This window comes from Zonotrichia leucophrys, chromosome 2 (genome assembly GCF_028769735.1).
Source record: "Zonotrichia leucophrys gambelii isolate GWCS_2022_RI chromosome 2, RI_Zleu_2.0, whole genome shotgun sequence".
NCBI lineage: Eukaryota > Metazoa > Chordata > Aves > Passeriformes > Passerellidae > Zonotrichia > Zonotrichia leucophrys.
This window is the reverse complement of record NC_088171.1, coordinates 69,847,932-69,870,576: the sequence shown is the minus strand read 5'-3', so window position 1 is coordinate 69,870,576 and position 22,645 is coordinate 69,847,932. Positions and strand designations below refer to the sequence as shown.

Sequence of the window (22,645 nt, the reverse complement as noted above, 5' to 3'; positions counted from 1 at the left end):
TGAGGTGGAGTGGCCCCAGGGGAGCACAAGCCCTTGGCACTCCTGCCAGCGGCCGGGCCGGGGGTCGGCGCTGCCCCAGGGCCCGCCGGCGACACAGCGGGCCCGCCCGCCGCCCTCCGCCCGGCCCCGGTGCGGAAAGCCGGCGAGACAAAGCGACGGGGCTCTCCGCGGGGTCGCAGGGCAAAACCGCCAGCGCCATCTAAAAATACGTCTCGAAGCTTGGAGCGCAAGCCCGAAGGGTAAAAGCACACGGGGGCTGAAGGCAACGCAGCCCCGCTCCTCGGGCTCCAACACGGCTTAGGGGGGTGGTGGAAAGAGGCTCTGCGGCCGGCCCTGGTGGCTCTCGGAGACGCATCGAGCGCTGCAAGGTATTTAGAAAAATAAAATTTAGGTGTAAATTGGGAGAATGGAAGAGTCTGCCCCGCCACCACCTCCCCCCGACGCCTTGCACATAAAGCAGCCACGTCCCCCCGGGCGGACATGAGGGTCACATCCTCTTCCCGCTGCTCGCCCGGCCGGGAAGGCGCGCTCGGGGCTGCCCCGGAGCAGCGCGGGGAGAGGGGCACCGGGCGGGGGTCGCCGCCCCTCCCGCCTGCGGGTGGCAGCTTTGCAGGGGTGGGAGGCAAGGGGAGGCCCCCGTCGGCTCTCAGGGCCGCGCTCCTGCCTCCCCTTGTGACCCCCCTTCACCTCTGAGGGTTCGCTGGCTGAGCATTGTCTCCAGACACAACAAAACCAGGACGGAGCCCTGGAGCAGGCAGGGCTCCAACGTTTTGACGGGTGGAAGAAAAACATCAACAGATACTTTGCAATTATTTGGTGATGGGGGCTAAAGGAGAGGCGGGCGGGGGAGAGGTCGCTTCGCAGCAGCAGACTCTAATTGCAACCTTTGCTTTGCTAATGAGCTCGCACCGGTGCATTCCGCGGACATCACCGTCCCACCCCCCCGGCGGAGCGCTTGGGGGGTGGGAAATGGCGTCGGGAGAAAGTCATAATTTTTCTGCAATTCGTTATTCGGTTTTAAATCCACCCCATCCTTGAGAGGCGAGGCTAGAAGCGCTGGCCGCCAGCACTTTCATAAATCCTCGCCTGGGGAGAACGGCGAGCAGCTCCTCGCTGGCAGGGGCGAGGTGTGCGAGCGCCCGGCCCCGTCCCACGCTGCGGGCAGCCGGGCATGCCCGGCCCGGGGCTGGCAGGGCGACGTGTCCTCCGCCCGCTTACGGCTTCAGCCTCAGCACAACCGGACCGGGGAAAATGCACACACAGAACACATGCAGAAAATAGAGTTTCTCTCGAAACCCGCATCAAAACGGCGCTGGGAATGTATTTATACTGCGCAATCTTGCAGGCACCGACATTGTTTAAACAATTCTCTTCTGCTACGGACGATATTATCAGTACTTTTACATTATCGTTCAATGGAAAACATTCTTCTTTTTCCTTGTTTTAAATATTTATTTTTTAAAAAAGGGAGAAAAAAGAGGAATAAAAGGGAAGAAATTAAACTCGGCAGCTTAAATGTTCTGGCAAGTAAATAAATTCCAGGAACATTTTGGGAAAAACGTTTATGGCCTTTTTTTCCTGATCCGAGCACTTGCCTTCCGAGGGATGATGGTTATAGTGATATGACCTGTTTATTCATCGATTCATATAATATATAAATATCCTGAACTCGTGAGTGTAATAATTTGCGTTTTTTCTACTGGAGGAAATTCAGCTATTTTAAGAGTTAATGGTTCTAAATGTGTTGGTTTTCCTGGATTCTCCCCAGAGGTGATGGGGGCTGGAAAGGAGGGGGGATTCCAGTTTGGGGTTTTCACTGTTGTTGTTTTAATTCTGCTGAACGCAATCTAAAGCATCTGACCTGAACGTGGGGTGATACACGGCACAACCAAGCCCCCTGACACCTAAAGGTCAGGTGAAAGTCTCCAGCAGGTAAGTTGTGGGCCGGCTGCCTGCCCATCTCACTTTGCTCTCTGGCTCACAAATTGTTCCCTTCTGCCCACCCAAGTCGTTTCAAGCTGTGTTCGTTTAGGGGGCAAAAAAAAATATTGCCGAACACCCAGTTCTCTTTCAGACGGAGATCCTGAGAGCCCTCACCTGTAGCTCGGGCTGCCTTCCCTTCACTCTCCGTCCCGGCGCTGTTTAACAGCCATTATTTTGTGGCACACGCATGCTAAGCAAGGCACAAGCTACGGGCCTAGAAGGTCGCAGAGGTGTGTAAAATAGATTCACGGGGTGAGGGAGAAATTCCCCCCACCTCCCAAAGACCCTGCCTGCTTAAAGGAGGGAGGGAGACTGCCAGCTACTTCCCAGGCCCGCGCAGCACAGAACACTGGCGTAGCAGACCAGGACAAAAAGCTGTCCCTCGGATCGCAGGGCCTTCCCCACGATGCTGTGCTGCCGTCTCTTCCCTGAGCACCACAGCCCTCCGACGGGCCTGTTCCTCCGAGCCCGGCACCCCCCGGCCGTCGGGGGTCCGGCGAGCAGCACCTCGCAGCCGCTTGCCAAATTGCTGGGCGCCAGCAGCCTCAGCACCGAACTACGCTCAAGGGATTAGTCCCAAATGGCACGGAGGGCTCCCGCTCCGGCCGGACCAGCCGGAGTCACCCCCGGGAGTTCTGGGGCTTACTCCTCCGGCAGTCCAAGCAGGGCTTTTAGGATGCCTCGTTAGCAAATGAGGGGTCCTCCCAGTGGTCCCCCAGGCACCCGATCTATTGCTCACGCTACCTGCACGGCCAGCCCCTGCCTAGGACAAGGCCTGCCCGCTGCCCCAGGTGCGTGTGTACCATTTTAAGGGGGAATGGGGGGCACAGCAGCGCTGCGAGGGCTCCCCGGTGCCTCCACCAGGGTACGGGGCTGCCGCCCGGCCCCGCAACTACCGGGTAAGGAGCCGGGCCTCTCCCCCTCCACCCCCCTCCATGCGGCTATTGTTTCGTTCAATTAGGCTCCGCTTGATAAAAAACAATCGCTCGTTAACCCTCGCCCTCCTCCCTCCCGGCTGGTGTGTTGTGAATGGCGACATCGTCTCCCTTGACCCCCGTCTCCTTTTCTGTCTTTCTGTCCCCTGAAAAATGATTCCGCGAGCTCTGATTGAATTTTATTCCTTCCTGACCTGGCCCGTTTTTATTGCATGGACACCATCAATCTTGACCTAACGCGACGTTTGTTTATTACTTTGGAAAGAAGCGAATGGCTTTATGAGCCCCAGCGTAATTAAACCAGGAGGGCTACGCTCACCGTGGCACCGCACCACCTTTGGGGCGGATTCACAACAGACAAGACGCCGGGGAGGCGAGGCAGAAGGGAAAAGGAAAAAAAAGCTGGGGGGGGACCGATACGGGAATGATGACTAGTGCCCTCCCAGCCCGCGAGCTTGTGACCGAAATACGGGACCGAAACCCGCGCACGTCCCTGGGGAGCTCCGAGCGGTTCCTTAGAGCACAGCCAAGGCTCGCCAGCCTCTTGCGCATCTCACCGCGCAAACCTGAGCGCGCCCTCCGCGCCACCCCGGCTGCGCGCTACCTGTGCCCCCGCGCAGCCACAGCTCAGCCTCGCACGCCCTGACAGCGCCCACCACCGTGCTCCTCATCTCCCGCCTAGCCTAAAAAACCCCACCAAAATCCACAAAACAAAAACGACTCCAACAACTCCCGCCCCCCAAAGAAAAAATCCGAAAAAACCTAATCAAAAGATTAGCTCATCTCAAAATGCAGATGAATTTAGCCAACACGCCTGGTCCCAGCACAGGGAGACGGGGAAAAGGGACTGAGTATGCGAAGGAGTTTAAATTACTTTACGAGTGAAATTAATTGAAAGCTAATGTTCGATTACCCGCCGCTGTTGAAATGGTTTATTTCGGGAAGCGGACGGGGGAGAGCTTCCAGGGGCCGCACCGCACCGCAGCTCTCCTGCTCTGTGCGCTGGAGCCATGTGCGCGCCTCGGCGCTACACGCTTTTGCCTACGCAATCAACGACGTAATGAAGACTGAGCACTTTTACCTCACGCTCATCTCTACGCGGGCGCGGAGAGGCGCGCAGCCCCCGAGCGTGCGCCACCGCTCCTTTCCCGCGCTGCCTCCCGCACAACCCGCACAACTCGCAGCAGCTTTTGCCTGCGCCAAGCGCGACTCGCCCGAAACGCCCAAGCCAAGCCTCCAGAGGACAGGGCGAAACTCTAAGCTCGTCCTGCTCCAGCGGCGTGCTTTTGGGGAGGTGAGAGCAGCGTACAGGCAGCTGGTCAAAGCGCTGCAGCCCCAGAGTTACCAACAGCGTTACGAAGTTGAACCCGGCTATGAAAATAGCTGCTAACTTCGAAACGCCTTTCCCGAACTTCTTGGCTATCAGAAAGGGCCCCAGATATCATAAAACGCCGATTTGGAACCACTCAATTAATGTCTCCATCCACAAAACAGTCCCACCACGTTCTCCATCTGACCTGTCCTGTGGCGGTAGGGAAGGGGTTTCAATCCATGCCCTCTCGACTATCTGCATGCATTTCTCTGCTATTTTTGATTATGACCTTTGCATAATAGGAACATAATAGGAACTGCAATTACTTTAAGAAGAAATTCTAAGGAGGAAACTTCGAAAGGAGAATATTCCTCCTCTCTACGTTTTCCACAGTTTAAGTGACAGATGAGCGAGTACAAGAGAAACCACCAGAACCACCATGAAAATGGAATGGTTCCTCAAATCTATTAAAAAAAAAAAAAAAAAAAAAAGTTGTTTTGTTTTATAGACGAAAAGCAAAGCAACAGTTTGGAAAACTAAAAAGATCAGTTTGAGCTAAAAAAACAAAAACACCACAAAGCGCCGTTCTAACCTGGCGCCTAAATGACCTCTCCGCAGGCATGGCTGGGCCAAGTGTCCCCGTTTGCTGTAGGGGCTGTCACCACAGATGTCGAGGCCTTACGGGGACACCTCTCAGCGCACGTCCCGTGCCCACCGCTGCGCAAGGTCGCACCGCATCTCCTGTGGCGTTCAGGGCAGGCCCAGTTCTGCTGGGAGACAATCGCAGGTCAGAAGACACGCTCGCTCGGGTTTGCCTCCTGTGCGCAAGAGGAGGGAAGCACAGGAGGAACAAGGGTTCGTGCCCGACGCTGGGCCCCACGCCTGCAGTTCACGGTGGCAGATGCCCCGCTCCCTGCCTCCCATCACGCTGCCCCAGCCCGGGAAGGTTTCTAGCGAGCCCGCTCGGCCTTTCCCCATCCCAGCAGCTGCCTCACGACGAAGGCTCCGGCCCGGCAGAGACCAGAGGTGCCGACCCCCGACCGTGCAATGTCGCGCAGGGACCCGCCGTACCGGGCTGCGCGCCCGGCGGGGCTCCCGCGACCAAGCCCGCACCTTCATCTGCCTGCCTCGGGGACAGCCAGCACTGCTAACCTTATTTTCGTTGTGATCAATTTCTGTGGGGAGCGGGAGAAAAAAGATAATGATTATGATTGTGATAATAATTTAAATAAAACAGTGTTTTTAAAACTCAAGACGAAGGCACGCGTGTGCGGTGAGCCAGCTCGTCACACCGAGAAGCAGGAGGTGACCTCCGCCGCCACCACGCACGTCACTGCAGGAAAGGGATCCCCTCCGGGGGCAGAAGATCCCGACACGACCTACCTGAGGCCGAGAGGGAAGTTTCCCTGTGCCCCCTCCCCGAGTGCGAGCCGCCCTCCCGGCCCGCCGAGCCCGCACCCCCCGCCCTTTTGCAGCCAGGGCCACGGGCAGCGCAAGTTGCGCGGCCGCCCCGCGGCAGAGGGCCGCGCACCGCCCCGAGCATTAGCAGTAATTACACACGGCACTTGTTCAAGCCTCGCACGGCCCCCCAGCTTCCCCAGCCGAGCAGCACCACTGACAATGCAACGGGTTATTAAACAAGCCGGGCTGACAACTGCGCTCCCCACTATTTATTTTCGCCACAAACACCCTGACCGCTGAGAAAACCTAAACTACAGGAAAGCCGGCGCCTGATCGCAACAAAAATAACAGGCAAATAGCAGGCTCAATCGCCTCTACCCTCTGCCTTCTTTAAATTTTATTTTTAATACATGACGGGGGGCTGGAATGGTCTTATTATGCAGCCACCCCGCTGGCAAACCCATGTGCCAAGGCAGAGGGAGCTGCCCCGGCGAGGGTCCCCTCTGCAGCGAGGGGGAGCGGGGGCGTAAGGCAGCGAGAGCCCCACCGTGCCTCCGGCGCTGCAGCCCCGCTCCCAAGGAGGCGGCGGTGGGCGGGAGCCGCCAGCTCGCTGCCCCCGCTCGGAACCGGGAGAGGGACGGTGCGGAGCAGAAAGTGAGCCCGACCGAGAATTGGTAACATTTTGTTTCCCTTTACGAGTGAAAAACGGGGAGCAGAAATTAAAATATATCCCCGGAGCGAAGGCGCTCAGCTTTGCTCGTCCTCCTCATCAGCTTTACCACAACTGAGCGATGGAGCGTTTAAGGTTCTCTTACCCAACTCAGCAAACAAATAAATGTAAATAAAGGCACCCGGTAATCTTCGTAGAGGTACTAGCACGAAAAAGCAAAGACTACGCCATACTTAAATAAACGTGTTCTAAGCCCACGCGTTCTAAGAAGACACACTCCCCCCGGTTCATTCCATCTGCTGGAGGTGTTTTCTAAACATGGGACTATTGCTTTGGAAGGAAGCACAGCTCAAAAGCGAGGTAATAAGGTTGAACTGTAAATACCTTTGTATTTATTTACAGTGTAACCCTTAACAATGCAACAGCAATTACTGCTAAGTGTTGCCTTTAGATAAGAGATTCTGATAGGAAACTGTATTATCTTGAAAGCAGATTTTAGGCCTTAAATGTCTGTAATCAAATAAACTTATTTCCAAGTCTGACTGACAAGGCCGGTTCTTTTAAGTTAATGGATTTATTGCATTTTGGTGGTTACTTACAAAAGGGGAAGGTGATCCCCACTGATCGTAGGTTCTTAATAGTAAATTGTCCAGAAGGTAGAATTCTTGATCTGACAAGATGCCAGTCTGTGCAGCACTCATTTGCTACCCTGGTAATATATATTTTTTTTTCCAATTTGAGGAAAACTGAGGGAGGTAAGGAGAAGAAAAAAAAAAAGAAAGAAAAAAAAAAAGAAAGAAAAACCAAACCAAAACAGCACCCAAGCAACTATATAAGAAAAATTCGCCCCCACAAAATATTTGAAAAATAATCTGTCCGAGCAATTGAGACGCAGACCAGTGAAGTCCCTGAAGGACGGGAGTAATGCAGAGCTGTAAAGGTGTAAGGGTAGACTGTACAAGTACCCTTTAACACTACTACTCTTGCCCCTCGGCCCCAAAATTAAATAGAACTTTATGTGTTACAGAAGCGGCTTCACTGATGTGATTGCACGCTTTGCTATCACTTCTAAGAAGCAGTAATTTATATGCTGGCATTATATTTAAGAGTACACGTACTACAGATTATTTGGCATCTGCTATACACTGGAGTTTAGAAAAAAATGCAATACGTATATGAAACTATAAATAAATACGTAATCCTTCTTTAAATATAGGTACATATGTAAATCCTAGATATAAATACATTTGAAACACACACAGAGCGATCGATAGCTCGACATATACAGTTACACATGGTCTGGAATCTAGTGCATGCACTTCTACCTCGGACTTATCACTTAATATATCCTTACATAGGCATATCATTTAAAACAACGTAATGTCGCCATACTACTGTGTATGGTCAAATGTTTCCAGGTCTTGCCATTAATTGCTAAGAAAACGTGTTTGTTTATTTGCCAACTCAGAGCTGCCATGGGAAAGTATTTTTTTCCTAGCGGATAAGGCGAGCTGACTAAGTGGAACATATTGCAGAAGAGACTGAAAAGGGATTTTTCGACCTGGCAGTTCCTAAATGGTCTTTGGAATTTGTGCGGAGGGGAACAAGCTGTTCCAGCGACAAAAGTTAGTTATGAAATCCCTTTTCCCTCTCTTTCTTTCTCTCTCTCTAAATGAAAGCATTAAAATATACAGACGTGTAAAGGATCATTCCAACTGAATGGTAATTTATTAATAAACAAACAATGCAATACCTTCAGAATATTTTCAACAAAAAAAAAAAAGAAAAATATTGGTAGAATAAGATTAATACAGTTTCCCTTTTTATATATAGTGAAAAAAATCAGCGTTTCAGTCAATTATAAGGTCACTTTTCAGGAAAGGGGGAAACACTTTCTGGCGTTTGGTCCGCAACATCCAACTACAAATTAAAAATAAATTACTATGTCGCAATTTACATTTTAAAACAAGTCCTTGTAGAAGAGGAAGGGGAGGGGGAAAGAAGCTGGTACTCTACGCTGGACTTTTCGCTCCCTTTTAAACACGGGGCATGACAATACCTTAAGGGACGGGGAAGAGCGCGGGATGGGGGGCGGGAAAAAAAAAAAGTATTTCTCAAAGCAATTAGAAAAACAAAACTTACGTGTTATTGGAGTAACACTGTCCTTTAACAAACCAAGACATGCTTTGGGGCTGTCTCTGTACAAAAGCTTTGCGCGATGCGCCCGCTTCCCTCCGCGGGCGCTGCGAGGGCCGGAGGCGCGGTGCGGAGCGGAGCGGAGCTGAGTTCCCGCGGTGTCCCCGCGACGGGGCGCGCTCAGAACTTGCCGCAGTCGTAGACGAAGGCCCCGGAGGTGCGGTAAAGCGGCTGGCTGCCGGGGAAGGCCATCTGACAGCTCCCGCCGCCCCCCGCCCCGCCGCCGCCGCCGCCGCCGCCCCCTGCCCCGCTGCCTCCTCCGCCGCCGCCGCCCGGCGAGGCGCTCAGCCCGAGCCGCGGCGCCTCGAACACCTCTCTCGGGGCGGCGGCGAAGCCCTGCTGCGGCCCCGCGTAGCCCGCCGCGCCCGCCAGCGGGCCCAGCTCCCCCGCCGCCGCCGCCGCCGCCGCCGCGGCCGCCGCCGCCTGGTTGAGGTACCAGGAGGCCAGGCGGCCCTGGTGCGGGTGCGGGTGGTGCCCCTCCTGGTGGCCGCCCGCCGCGCCGCCCAGCCCGCCGTGCCCCAGCGCCCCGCCGCCGCCGCCCCCCGCCCCGCCGCCGCCGCCGCCGCCGCCGCCGCCCGAGGGCATCGCGTACTCGGGCAGCGGGTCCTCGGCGGGGCTGGCGGCCGCGGAGGGCAGGTGGCCGGGCCGGTCGGCGCCGCCCGCCGCCGCGTAAAGGCTCATGGCCTGCATGTTGCAGTGGTAGGTGCCGGCGGCGGCGCCGGCGGCCGCCTGGCCGCAGGGCGAGCCGTAGACGGAGCTGTGTCCCGGCGAGTATCCCCCGAGGGACAGGGCGGGCGGGATGCCGGTGCGCGGGGCTGCGGCGGCGGGGGCCAGGAGGCCGGCGCCCAGCTCGGCGGCGGCCTGCGGCGAGCCCCGCAGCGAGGTCATGATGTTGTCCACGCTGAAGCCCGGGCCGTGGTGGTGGGGAGGCGGCGGGGGCGGCGGCGGGGGCGGCGGGGGCTCGGGGGCCTCCAGGCTGAGGGAGCGGCTGGAGGGGAGGGTGCTGCGGGGGCTGCCGCCGCTGGAGAGGCTGCTGCTGCTGTCGGGGCTCTCGATCTTGGGCACGGCGCCGAGCGGCGGCGCGGCGCCCGGGGGGGACACGGCCTGCGGCGGCGAGGCCGTGCCGTTCTCCGTCTTGATGTCCTGGATGCGGACGGGCGGCGGCGGCGGCGCGGCGCTGCCCCCGGCGGGGCCGCCCTCGGGTTCGGCGGCGGCGGCGGGCGGCGGCGGGCGCGGCGGGGCATGGTCCTTGAGGTGCAGGCGGTCCTTCTCCTCCTTGTCCTTGACGGCGTCCTTCTTTTTGAAGCGGCGGCGGCGGCGGAGGAAGCTGCCGTTCTCGAACATGTTGTAGGAGTCGGGGTCGAGGGTCCAGTAGCTGCCCTTGCCGGGCTTCTTGTCGTCGCGGGGCACCTTGACGAAGCACTCGTTGAGGGAGAGGTTGTGGCGGATGCTGTTCTGCCAGCCCTGCTTGTTGTCCCGGTAGAAAGGGAACCGCTCCATGATGAACTGGTAGATCCCGTTCAAGGTGATCTTCTTATCGGGAGCGTTCTGGATGGCCATGGTGATGAGGGCGATGTAGCTGTAGGGCGGCTTCACCATATCCTTGGGCTGCGGCGGTGGCGTGTAGGGCCCGTAGGCTCGGGCCATGCCGGCCGGGTACTGCTCGTGGGCCGGGTGGGAGTACATGCTCATCGGGGCCGGCATGGCCGTGTAGCCCCCGCCGGCCGCCGCCGCAGCGGCACGGTAGTAGCTCTGCTCTCCGCCGAGGTACGGCACCACTCCTAGGGAGTTGGGACTGGACACGGAGTAGCGAGCCTGCATGTCCTCCCGTCAGCTTTCCCCCACCCTCCCCGCCGGACCAAACAGCGCGTCCCTTCCCCCTCCACCCCTCCGCCGCTCCGCGGACCGAGCTGGACCGGGCGGCCGGGCAACCCCCACCCCCCCACCCCCCCGGCGGAGCGCGGAAAAAAGGAGGAAGAATAACGACGGCAGCGCCGAAAGCCTCCTCTTCTTCGCCCGGGAAAGCCCACCGGCGAGCTCCCGCGCTCCACGCGGAGGGGGGAAAAAAATCAAAAAAGGGGGGGAAAAAGGAGGGGGGACAAAAAAGGGGGAAAATGTTTTAAAAAAGAAAACGGCGGAGAAAAAAAAAAAGTAATCGCAGCGGAGAAAGCAACTTCCAAACGCAGAAAGAGTATTAAGAAAATAAAACCTTTGCAAAGAGGCTCCCACGCTCCCAGTTCCTTGTTCCACGGGGATCTGCAACAAGTTGTCTGCAAAGGAGGGACAAAAGTAGAGGGATGTGTTTTGTTGGCTTTTTTAAGCGAGCAGAAGAAGAAAAAAATCCACCTTCCCGATCTCCCAGTGCAAAGTTTCCCTCTCTCTCTCCCTCTCGCTTTTTTTCAGTCTCTTTTTCAGTCGCAGGCTGCTTTGGGAAGCATCGGAAAAACTCCTGAACTTTTGAGCATCCGTCACCACGGCGAGAACTTTTTTACGCACTTACAGTTTTCTCCTTTTTTTTTCCCTCCCTCTCCTCTCTCGGTCTCCCTTTTTTTTTTTTTTTCCTCTCTTTTTTTTTTCTTTTCCTCCTTTTGCAGGCGGCTCGGCTCCGCCCCGCCGAGCCGGGCCAGCCAATGAGGGCCGGGAGACACCCCGGGCTCTGAATGAGGAGGGAAAAAAAAACAAAAAAGGAGAGACCGGGGAGGAGAAAAAAAAATAGAAAGAAAAAAAAAATCCCCACAGCAGCTTCGGGAGTTGTAGCGCTCGGGGACCGGCCACACACACTCGACGGCACACGCGGGCGCCCTGAGCGCCGCAGAGCCCCACGTTCTCTCAGGCCGCTGCGCACCCGCGGGGAGCCTCCAGCGCCCGCGCATCTTGCGCGACGACCCCGCCCGAGCCCCACTGCCCTGCACCTCGCTCGCTCGCCCGCACACCCGCGTCCTTACACACGCACCGCGGGCACACGCACCATGTGCGTGTCCTTACCAATAGATATGTATATATATGTATTTGTGTGTGTACACATGTTTGTGTGTGCATGGAGCTTTCCCCGGAGCTCCTTCCACCCACGCGCGCTCCTCGCGCTCTGCCACGCGTGTTTTCTCCACGAATGTTACTTCTCTTGTTATTTATTATTATTATTATTCTTTGTTGTTGTTGCCGTTGTTGTGCGTGTGTAAACTCATCGGTCTATTTTCTACACACGTTCCGGTCGGGCTCTCTCCTCCCATTCCCTCCAGGCTGCCGCTCGTGTCGGCGGGCCGGCTCCGTGCTGGTGTGCCGGCTCCGTGTCGCTGTGCCGGCTTGCACCCTGTCGGCCCCGGCCAGAAGCTCACCCCAGCTGCCTCCCACTCCCCACGCCCGCGGGGGCACGGCGAGAAAAGTGCATGTATGTGTGTCCATGTGTGTGTCTGTGTGTCTGTCTCTGTGTGCGTGTGCTTGTGTGTGTGGTGGGGTGCCCCCGCACCACCCTGCCTGCAGCCAGCTGCCTGCCCGACCAAACGCTTCTGAAGAGATTGCATTCCTCCGGTTGACAAGGGTTTGACGAGTCCTGCAAAGCTCCTTTTTATTAATCAGCCACCGAGGGCTTTCCTCCCTCTGTCTGCAAAAGAAGCGCCCGCTGCCACTGCTGTTTGTAAACAAGGGCGCGTTTCTCTGAACGGGGTCTGTAGCTCGCCCCTTCAGGTAATCTTTGCGTGATGTGGGCTGTGAGACGGAGAGGGGATCCTTGCTTTATCTCTTTACCCATTTGAGACGGAGAGGACACAATTTTGTTGCTAGTCTGTTTCAGAGTGGATTCCCTGGTATGTCAGGTGTGTCAAAAGAAAAAAAAAGGGGAGGGGGGGAGGAAAAGAAGAACAAAATCCCTTAACTGCTTGGCCGGTTCTGCTGTGAAGTCTTGATTTGCCTTTGTCTAACTATCTGAAATAACATTTGGGCTCTAATCAGAATAAGACTTTAACGGGAACTCAAAGGGAACCGAGACTGGAGGCTTGGTTATTTATTTTTTAAATTTTAATTTCAATTGTCTCTTACATTTGATGAATGAAGATTTTCTTTTCGTACTTTAAACACGGGTGAAATTAGTATACATTGTTTCACAGTAGTCCATTTTACCAACACTTCAGATATTCGAAATACAACCCAGTACTCTTCATTCGCTTTGTAGCCCCATACCTCTGAAACTTCATTAGCGTTAATAACAGATCAGCTAAAAGGATTATGCTGAAATAATTTTAAAAGGTGGAATTTGTGCGGGAAAGACGTGTGTGGTGCGCTTGTGAGATGAATTACCCATCCTGATCCTGTGACACTAAAAATACGTTAAAAGACCCTTTTGGCTTCACTGATTCGAAACCCCCTTTCCACACTTTTTACTGTGATCGATTGCTTTGGGGATCATGCCTCCGGAGCGTGCTAAAGGCGCATCGTGTGCTTGGTGATATTTCAGTAGGAATGGCTTTTCCTCTCAAACACCGATCTGTTGGTTATTAAAAAAAAAAGTATTTGGAATGAGATTCAAGTCATGTGAAGAAGGTAATTTATGTAGCTTAATATCTGCTCCTTTTCGTATTCAAACGTAACGGGTCTCCTTTTGGTAGTAAATGTCAGTTCTTTAATGGTGAATACATTATCCCGTTTAGCCTGTTGTATTTCATCGTCTGGAATCTTTCACCTGCTCCTGCCTAATTACACTTTTTTCCCTTTCCTCCCACCACGGCAGAATTAATAAATGTGCAAGCACTGGACTAGATGTCAATTCCAACACTTTATATTTTCAAAACCTCTTTCTTGTTTTGCTGAGGAGGGGGGAAAAATGGAAAAAGAGAAAGAAAAAGGGCATTTTAGCACGTTTCCATGCAGCCCGGGTCATCCGGTTTTCCCACGATATTACCTGCCGTTAAAAACAATTTCCGTGGGCTTCCCGCTCGCTCCCTCGAGCACCCGTAACGTGCCGCTCCGAGACCCGGAGCCTTCAGTGGCTTTTTCATTTTATCTGGACAATGTTGGCCGTAGCGAAGCTGTTTCACAGGCAAAGGTTGGAGTAACACCGAGAAGTTTCAGTACAGAGAAGGAGGGGAAGGGGGGGGCATTAATCCGAAGCATTTTGCATCTAATATATTTTGCAACAGCAACTCTGATGCTATAATTGCGAACTGACGCAACCAACGTGTGTTAAGTTACAGACCTCAACCCAGCAGGACTTTGGTTTCTCTGCTGGAGGCACAAAAGTCACCATTGTGAAGGTTCATAGTGGAATCTGGGGCTTGTGTGTGTGTGCGTGTTGAGGGAAAGCGACGTGTTTAGGGAGGCAGGAAGATCAGTTTTCCCCCTGCTATCTTTGGATGCCACCCAGAAAGAGTCCTTGGCGCTGGGTCTTCACCCACCCGGTCGCACGGCAGGGCTGCCTCTGCCCCTCAGCCAGCCCGGCCTCGGTGCGGAGCAGCCGCCCGGAGGTGTCCCGCCCGGCCCTGCCCAGGAGCGGAGCAGGACGGCGGCAGCGGCAGCCTCGGCCTCCGTGGGCCCCTGTCCTGCAGGCCCCCGGGAAAGCACGGCACTGCCGCCGCCTCCCCAGGCCGGGCGAGGGACGCCGGCGGCGGGGCGGGAGCCCCGATGGGCAGAGCCAGGCCGGGGAGCCGCGTTTGTCTTGAAACCCTCCGAGGATTCGTGTGTGTGGTCATTTTCAACCTTATTTAGGAAGATGTCAGAAAGAAAGATGACATCGGAGCGGTAGGCGGCGGGACTGGTATTTGACCTGGGCAAAGCCCAGGTGGACCCAAACAATTCGCTGTGCGTTGTCCTCTCCTCTCCTCTCCTCTCCTCTCAAAGACCTGGAGGTGAACTGGTTTCCAGCCCCGGGCTGTTTATGTTAAACGTAGTCAGAGCTTCGCTTCTCTCCCTTGCTTTTGGCTTCAACATCATAGCAGTGTCCCTGTAACTCCAAAAACCAGCCACCCTGCCCGGGTCTTCGCATCTCAGGATGCAGCTTTCCATGTTCTTTAAACAGCAGGCGACACCGCAGGAGAAAACCGCTGACATCCTTTCGAGGGGCAGGGAGGGAAGTTGATGGCATCAAATCTGTGCTTCACCAGTAGAAAAATCTGTTGTGCCGAAAGTCTCCTCTCTGTTTGCAGCCGCTGGACATGGGTGACAGCAATCCCTTCTTCCCTCCCTCCCTCCCTCTCGTTCTTGCACCAGCACCACTGCCATCTCAAGCCTGTGCAATTAAGCCGAGTTCTAAATGCAAGGTCTGTTTTGCGTGGCACTCAGTTAAGCAAACAGGCGTGATTGTTATTTTATTAACGTGGGTTAACAATTCCATAAATATGCCGAGGTAGTTTTCCAATCCAGGGCGTCTTTTATCTTGAGACATAAATAACATAACTTAATACGAAAATGAGCACTCCATTCCCTGTGGCATCTTTAGCCTCTCGTTCTTGGCTGAGAAATAAATTATCCTTTGCAGTAAATGAGGCAGCAGACATCGGCTTCGTGCCATTCACGAGAGAAACACCTTAATTTCACGTTAGGTGAAAGGTATCTAAAAGGTAGGTATCACGTTAGGTATCTAAAAGGGAATTTTGCGTTCGGTTTACAAAGAACCGAGACCATCAAGAGGTCGGAGCATTTAATCTTCCCACGATAATTATCGCGGTTGTACATAAAATTCGTCTCTGTGACACAGGTTCACAGAGATGTCGCAGCACTAAGAACAAGGACAAAAACCAGGCTGTGGGAAACTACTTGTGTTGTTTCTGCTGTAAAATACATTCTGTAAAGCACTCACACACACACACACATGCACACACAGAGAAAAACCCGCAAGTGCCCAAGAAACATTTAATTATTTGGTAAGTTCTCTAGCTTTGGCATCCAAAGGTAAAACAGGATCATCTGAGCGGCTCAGGGTGTTAAAAATTCACTCCTAAACTGACAAGAGGATAGCCAGACATGAAACTTTTTTTTTTCTTTTACTTTCCAAGGTCCCCTGTCCCTTTTGTGTTCCTTTTCCTCCCTTATTTCCTTCCTTTCTCTGGGAGGGGCAGCGAGGGCGGAGGGGGGCTCAGTCCATTGGATTCTCTGGATTCACATAAATGAAAACACACAGGGAGCAACGAAGCTGGGAGTATGAACCTTAGCAGCCCCGTCCTGCTCCATCTCCACCTATTGCTCTAGCAGACGAGAGGAGAGAGAGACTTATTTGTGTAAGGGTTTATTTACATTAGAATGAAGCGACAGTTCCTAGTCTGGGAAGTGATAAGTACTTGGCAAGTCATTAGGTAGCAGATAGAGATCAGCCCCTGGATACATAATTGCCTGCCTTTCCCATACTCGTTTTTGAGGGCTGGGAGCTTTCTCGGGAGGGTGCGCGGCGGAGTTAGCGGGGGCGCGGATGGGGGGCGGCGGTGAGGGCGCTCAGCCCTGCTGAGAGCCGCGACCGGGCGCTGCCCCGCTGCGGGGGCCAGCCCAAAGCCTGCCGCCCTCCGCCAAGGGCTAAGCGGGGCACGCCCGCCCTCAAGCCGCGATGCCTGCGCGGGGGACAGCGGGCTAGCGAGTGCGGGAAGCCGCGAAGCCGCTTCCCCCCGTGAGCAGCGGCCGGGCTGCCGCGCTCGGATCCGCACGGCTCCGCTCGGCTCCTCTCGGCCCCGCTCGGCCCCGCTTGGCCCCGCTCGGCTCTGCACGGCCCCGCTCGGCCCCGCTCGGCTCTGCACGGCCCCGCTCGGCCCCGTTCGGCCCCGGCGCCACCTGCGCGGCGGGCAGCGCTGCGCGGGCCGCGGGCTCCCCCTGCCGGCCGCGGGCCCCGCCGGGCACCTGCCCGCGCCCTGCGCGCCCCCGGCTCGGGCGCGCTCCCGCGTCCCGGCGCCCGCGGGATTCAGCGCCCCACGGAGCCTTCCCGGCTGCGGTGTCGCGAGTTTCGCTGTCGGAGGTTCGCGCTAGAGCCATGCCAGCTGTGCCCAGGCCATTTTATTCCTCCCTCTGCCAAGGAATGTCTTTATTGGTTGCCAGGCTTGCCAGCAAAACTTGCGAAGGGAAAAGCGCTGGTTTCCAGGAAAGGTACTTCTGTTTTCTAACCTCTCCCTTGCTGTCCAATTAGTGATGCGTTCAACCTCCAAGGAACAGCTTCGTAAAATTGTCTGGTAAACCCAGAGGCAGATGCCTTCACAGAGCGGCCACAGAGATGTGTAAATTTACACATAAACACACAAGCACAGCTACATGTACCCATGGTTTTCGAGGCATTTCAAGGGTTTTACAAGGCATTTATGGTTATTAAGTACAATCACACCAAAGAACTAGCCTCCTCTAAGGCTCCTAGGAGCTATGGTAATAAAAGTAATGAAACCTAGATATCTGAATATGCACTTTTAGGAAGCCACAAATGCTCTCTTTGCAGTTATTTGTGCACTGCTGGAAGTAACCCGTGCTTGTTTACATACAGAAGACAATGTCTTGCTCTGCAAAAAGCAAAGTACAATAAAAAGAGGTGAAAGAATAGTTTAAAAAGTAGAGCTCTCAAGATGTAACTATTGTTTTCCACAGATCACAGAGAATGTACAAAAGAGATGGTGTTTTAAATGCACTTGAAACTCACAGCTGTGGGAGTTCTGTGGGTTGTGGCCCCTGGCAAGCCCCATTTTCTAGTAGATCTCTGCCCTCAAAATGAGGCAGCATACCATTTAAAGGTAAAAGAAGTCACCATTCAGTTCCTGTGTGTTACAACAGCAGTTTCTGATTCTTTCCCTCCCTCTCTGCCTCCGTAAGGCCACACGCGGTGCATCTCTGCCAACCTGTAAACAGACTGGTAGGCGTGATTTGAACAGAAAAGTTGTACTGAAGAAGAAAAGAGCTTCAGCAGTATGTATTTCAATGTCTCCCCAAAAAATGTCCCTTCTTTGACCAAACAAAAGGAAAGCTTCCAGACTTTCTTTTTTATCCAGGTGGCATTAGCCCCCTTCATTAGCCCTCTGCGTGTTGGGTGCGTGGCACTGGCATGTCACCACCTCACCTGATCAGCTCACGCCCCAGTTCCTGCCCCAGTGAGACCGGCTGGCCAGCTGTGACGGCAACATGGCTGAAGTTTGCACATGAGGATGGCATCAGCCAAGCCAGGCAAGGTCAGTTCCCCCATTTTGCAAAGCAGAGGAGATTGCCAAACTACATATAGTGGCAGATGATCAGATGATCAGAGGTATTACACTTGATAAATACAAGTACACGTATTTTAAGATAGTGTGGCATGAAGAAAAGGACCCTTGATAGTTCATTAAAAAAAAAAAAAAAAGTTTTCTGTTTAACTTGATAACCCCCAAAATAGAGGCAGAGATTCTTAGCCAAGGCTTACATTTGAAAATAATTGCACATGTATAACAGTGGGTTATAAGTGTGGTTTGTTGGTTCACAGGCAGATTCACAGCTTTCCTTTAGTGCACACTTTTGCTCTTAAAGAGTTGTAGACACTGCAAACACTGAAACAGTCAGTTACAAAGGGAGCACTCAGTATAGGACACTGGCTGGTATCTCTCCTGCAGTTTAGATGAGCTTCCCAGGTAGCCAAAACCAGCATTTCTCTATTCACCAGAGCCTTTTGGAGAGGTGCTGTGTGACAGGGAGGCTGTCGGAGGCAGAAGTGTTTGCATGGGATGGAGCCTGCAACTACCCAACCGTCCCTGTGGCAAGAACACCCACAGAAACAGGTAATTTGCCCCTCCCACACCAACTAACAGCCAGAAGCAAAAAATGTTAAAGTAACTTACATCATCGTTTGCCTGTATCATTACTAAGGAGGAACTGAAAGCTGTTTTATGAGGAGCAGACAGACAAAACTAGCTTGAGCTTGAGACATAAAAAACCCAAACCACTAAGATACCTGAAGGCATCCCAATTAAGTGATATTACCATCCCGATCAAGATGCAGTCATTGTTAGTAAGCACCCCTGATCTTTAGCAGAGATATTCCAATTAAGTAGATCTCCTGATTAGGCACGCTTAAATTAAGTGGAGAGAACAGCGTGGAGGAAACCTGGATGGCTTTTTATGAAGGCCAGCTTCAGAGGGGAGCTTTGTCACTTGCAACAGGGCATAAGTGGAGCTCAGGCCATGTAGCCCCAATGCCCCTTGGCCCCGTGCTGAGCAGCCACCCAACCCTGAAGCTGTGCAGCCTCGGTAGGTGCCTCCATCTGCTTGGTGCGTGTTCTCCGAACGAGCACAGGTAGCTCTGCTGCTGGGCATGCCTGCAACCGCCTGAGTCAGAGCACCTTGGCACCTGCTCTCAGCCTGGATCCCAGTGGGATCCAAAAAGTAGGCAGAGTGGCGTCTGAGTACCCGCAGGGTCTGATTCAACAGATAATGTCTTGGGCTGTGGGACAAATTTGAAGGGAAGGTTCTTATCAGCTCTGCACCACGTATCTCTGTGTTTTACAGGTCTCAACTCTGGCCAGATCCTCGCAGTTTTTTGGATGGAGTGACTTGAAGTGACACATTTTGGCAGGAGTCACATAGCTTTTTATACTGTTGCCTCTCTCCTTGTTGCTTAGGCCTTGAGCTTGAAGGTCTAAAGCACAGGTTCTGGAAAAAAAAATGCAGACAGCAAGACTTCCAAACACTGGCCCTTTAGAAAGCTCTGAGCTGAACCTGCCAAGTGTGCTGAGTGAAGGACAGAAGGTTATGAGTCTTACATCTAGATATGTTTTGCTTAATATTCACCATGGGCACACCTTCAACTGGAACAACAACAGTTCTGGATAGGAGAGAGCTCTGCAAAAGAAGGTTGCAGTGATAGGGATGGCCAGCCTGTGCCATGGGAATGGTTTCATGTCTCTCCCATGCACCTGTTTCCCTCCAGAGGTTGGGCATGTCTTGCATCTACACAATAAGGGAAGGAATGTGAGCCCTCCACCACACCTCTAGCTTTCAACATTTGCTGAGCCTGTTTGTCTATTTTGGTTTTGGTTTATTTTTTGTTTTGTTTTGTTTTGTTTTCACCTATGAATTTTGAGATTGTAATCTCAGCAGGGCAGGGACCGCCTTGTGTTCTACATTTGTACACCGACTGTGCCTGGGATCTTGAGCTGATGTGCTAATAATGAATAAGTATAATTTTTTGGGGGGATACTCTTCAAGGGTTCATCTGGAACTGATTGGACTGGTGATAAAATAGACCATTTCTTTTGGAAGAAAAGAGCTCATGATAGCCACTCGATTAAAATGATTGCTTTCTGCAGAGGGGAGCACGGGTGTTGCACTCAGTAGTGTTCATCATGGATTTGCATAGACTGAATAGTACATCATGTCCCTCTTTCTCCTAAATCTAGGGGAATGGCAGCTTCCATCTAAATGTCTTTGAAGAAATTAATGACACAGAGTTTTCTTGCTGACCTGCAGCAAAGGTGTGCTCTTGATGTGTGCCTGTTTTTCAATTTGCCTACCTGTAGAAATTCCAAATGCAGTAGCTTCGTTCGTGTAGTTATTTTGTGTCAGAGGTCTCTTGCTTGTGTGTCATCCTGACCTTGCATGGCTGTGTGGCATTGAAGTAAATCAGCCCAGAAATTCATATTTGAATTACTGTTTGAAATTAATGCTTAAAATGATTTTATTTTATTTTTTCATATTCTTCTTTCCCTTTCAAATGAGGCCAGATCCTCAAGCCATTAAACTGAATTGCATCAGTTGTGGCTCTGGCTTGTAGAAATTAAAGGTGAGCACCTGTACCAGCTCAGCACCACCACGCTGCATGCAGTCACAGAAATTCAGCCACTGAAGGGTGAGCAAGACTAGAGCTTGGATGATGCTGCTGGATTTCGTGTGTGTGCATTCTGTGCCAGGAAAGACCATGAGGTGGTGTTAGGGAAAACTGCTGGTTTAGGCAGTTCCAGCATTGAGATTGGTTTCTTACTCTGAAAGCTGTCCCTCACAAAGTGCAGTGTGCAACAGTGCATAGGCTTTTCTTTGTACAGACTTAAATATGCTCGTTAACTCTTCAAAATAATGTTATCTCTTCCAGCGCATTTCCCATTGAAGTGAATGGAAATGTTCCCATTGACTTTAAAGCACAATTTCCTCCACCTACTCCTTCTTAAAAGACTTAATCAAGCATGTTTAGTGGAAACCTATGAGAGTCGTCTAATGACTGGCTCGCTTTGCCCAGGGAAAAACGTAACTATAAACTGAAACATGATGCTGAAAACTAAGTTTAGTAGAAAGTGTTTAGTCTAGTGCTGGATGAATGATGGAAGCTTGTATTTGTGAATAATTTATTTGACAATTGGTGCAGGGGAAAAAAAATGACTGAATAAGTTCTTTGCTCGTTTTTTCTTGCCTGTCTACCAAACTGGCTGCACAAGGCGCAAACAAATGGCTAATATTTATTCAGGAGCAAAGAGGTCAGCTTTTGTCAAAAATGTTTTTAGCAGTGGCTTGGACAAGCACCAGATTAGCTTAATTTTCTTGTGTCCTCTGCATAGTAAACAAAGGAAGCTGTGCTATTACTTACTGAATTCACTGTGAATTTTGCATTTTGCCAGTAACGCTTACACTTTACAGCAAAAACTCTGTTGTAAAGACTCTGCCAGTGCTGGAGCTTGGCTTTCATGCCTGCAGAAAACCACCTGAAGCTTTAGAAACCTCCAAAGCGAGTTTCTCTTTATAGCCTGTGCAGGAGGTGCTGCCCACCTTCAGCCCCTTCCGAAAGGGGCTTCTTCTGAGCCAGGGGTGGTGCTGCAGACAGCAGCTCGGCACAGGGCTGACGGAGCAGGAGCTGCACTGCTCCTGAGAAGGTGTGCTTTGTGATCAGGAAGGCTGCCATCTTCACATAGGCTGATGTAAATAGTTGCTGATTGCCAGACAGAAGGTGCTTATTAATTATTTTTCCTCTTGGTGAGAGAGGAAATACAGACAGACGTCGGAGTCTCTGAAGAGCTCTCTTTATTAGCTTGACCTGACAGCACTACCGAGGTGTTTTGCTTGGGGACAAAATCCACGTTTTGCCTTGCAATTTAGTAAGCTTGTCTGCATAGCCTCCCACGCTTCCTCCTACAACCTTTCCCTTCCCCTGTGACACACCCAGGCTTCTTTTTTGCTAGTCCTTCATCCTCTGCTACCTTCCTGCTTTCTCCCAACTGCCCTATGAGCTTAAAAGTGTTCTAAAGTGAATATATATTTTAATACTTTTTTTGTCCTCCTCGCCCCTTTTAAAACACAGATAAATATACTTTCTGTGCAAAATTCTGAAGGTACAATCCCAAATCTTTAATTCCAAATCCAGTGCTGTTGCTGTCAGTAGGTTTCAGATTAAAACATGGGCTTTTTGTGGGACTGAAATGTGACTGGATTTCCCAGAGCACCTTCAAGCCCTATGGGAGTTGGAGGAAGTTGCAGGTTCTTGAACACCTTTTAAGCTGGGTCTTACTGGCTTGATGACTGCTCATACCATCAGCAGCTGCCTGTACTTATGTTTATCCTCTTTGAGAGGGTAAGTTCTCAGGTGCTTACTTTACTTTGATATTTTCTCTTCCAATTGGAGCAGTCCACCCTTTCTGTGGCTTTACATCTTCAGAATTGTGTATGTTTGTGTGAGAGTGCAGGAGGGGGAGGGAAGGCTGATCCCTAGAGTTTCAGAGTTCCCATCTCTTCCCAAAAGCTGCCTGACAGTGAGAAGGAGATGGGTCACAGCATCATTTCATCTTAGGCCATGGGATCTACTTGCCTCCTCATGCAGAGAGGCTCAGATCTGGTCAGGGCTGTTGCAGAACAGGGAAGGAAAGGTATGAGGCATATAAACAGCAGTTCATAGGATTTCTTTTCGATCTTAGCTCAGATGACTTCCCAGTGCACTTAGAGAAGCACTGCCTGATTAAATGCTACAGCCTTTGGCTGTATGTGCTGTGTCACAGAGACCAGGAGTGCACAGAAATACAACTAACACCGTGCCACAGACTGAAGAGGTCACTCATGGCTTTATCCTCAGACATGACCCAAATTCAGACCAGTCTTATTTGTATTTGGCTACAGAGAGCCAGGTAGGTGTCAGCCCAGCTCCTGACATAATCTGGAGCAGTAGCAAGGTAGTAATGAACTACGTGCTGGTCTCACAACCTCTTCCTCCCACCTGTTTCTGACAATAAAGAAGAGCAGAGCAAAGCCAGGGGCTTT

General features: G+C 52.4%; 2 protein-coding genes across 2 annotated transcripts; one reads left to right on the top strand and one right to left on the bottom strand.

Moving 5' to 3' along the window:
- Positions 1-3,819: 3,819 nt before the first annotated feature.
- Positions 3,820-5,184, top strand: LOC135442920 (uncharacterized). Its single transcript, XM_064703197.1, has 2 exons — positions 3,820-4,212; positions 4,849-5,184. The coding sequence occupies exons 1-2, from the start codon at positions 3,820-3,822 to the stop codon at positions 5,182-5,184; spliced, it is 729 nt and encodes a 242-aa protein (XP_064559267.1).
- A 206-nt stretch (positions 5,185-5,390) lies between these two features.
- On the bottom strand, positions 5,391-10,412 carry FOXC1 (forkhead box C1). The gene is made up of 2 exons (XM_064705378.1): positions 8,444-10,412; positions 5,391-5,405 (listed from the first exon to the last, which is right to left on the bottom strand). The coding sequence occupies exon 1, from the start codon at positions 10,316-10,318 to the stop codon at positions 8,618-8,620; it is 1,701 nt and encodes a 566-aa protein (XP_064561448.1). The 5' UTR covers positions 10,319-10,412; the 3' UTR covers positions 5,391-5,405; positions 8,444-8,617.
- Between the last annotated feature and the right edge of the window lie 12,233 nt (positions 10,413-22,645).

Bases quoted from the DNA above. Each gene is read 5' to 3' on its own strand.
- LOC135442920 (XM_064703197.1), top strand. From the start codon at position 3,820: ATGTTCGATTACCCGCCGCTGTTGAAATGGTTTATTTCGGGAAGCGGA. The intron at 4,213-4,848 runs GTGAGAGCAGCG...ACCTCTCCGCAG, and splicing joins AGCGGCGTGCTTTTGGGGAG to GCATGGCTGGGCCAAGTGTC.
- FOXC1 (XM_064705378.1), bottom strand. From the start codon at position 10,318: ATGCAGGCTCGCTACTCCGTGTCCAGTCCCAACTCCCTAGGAGTGGTG.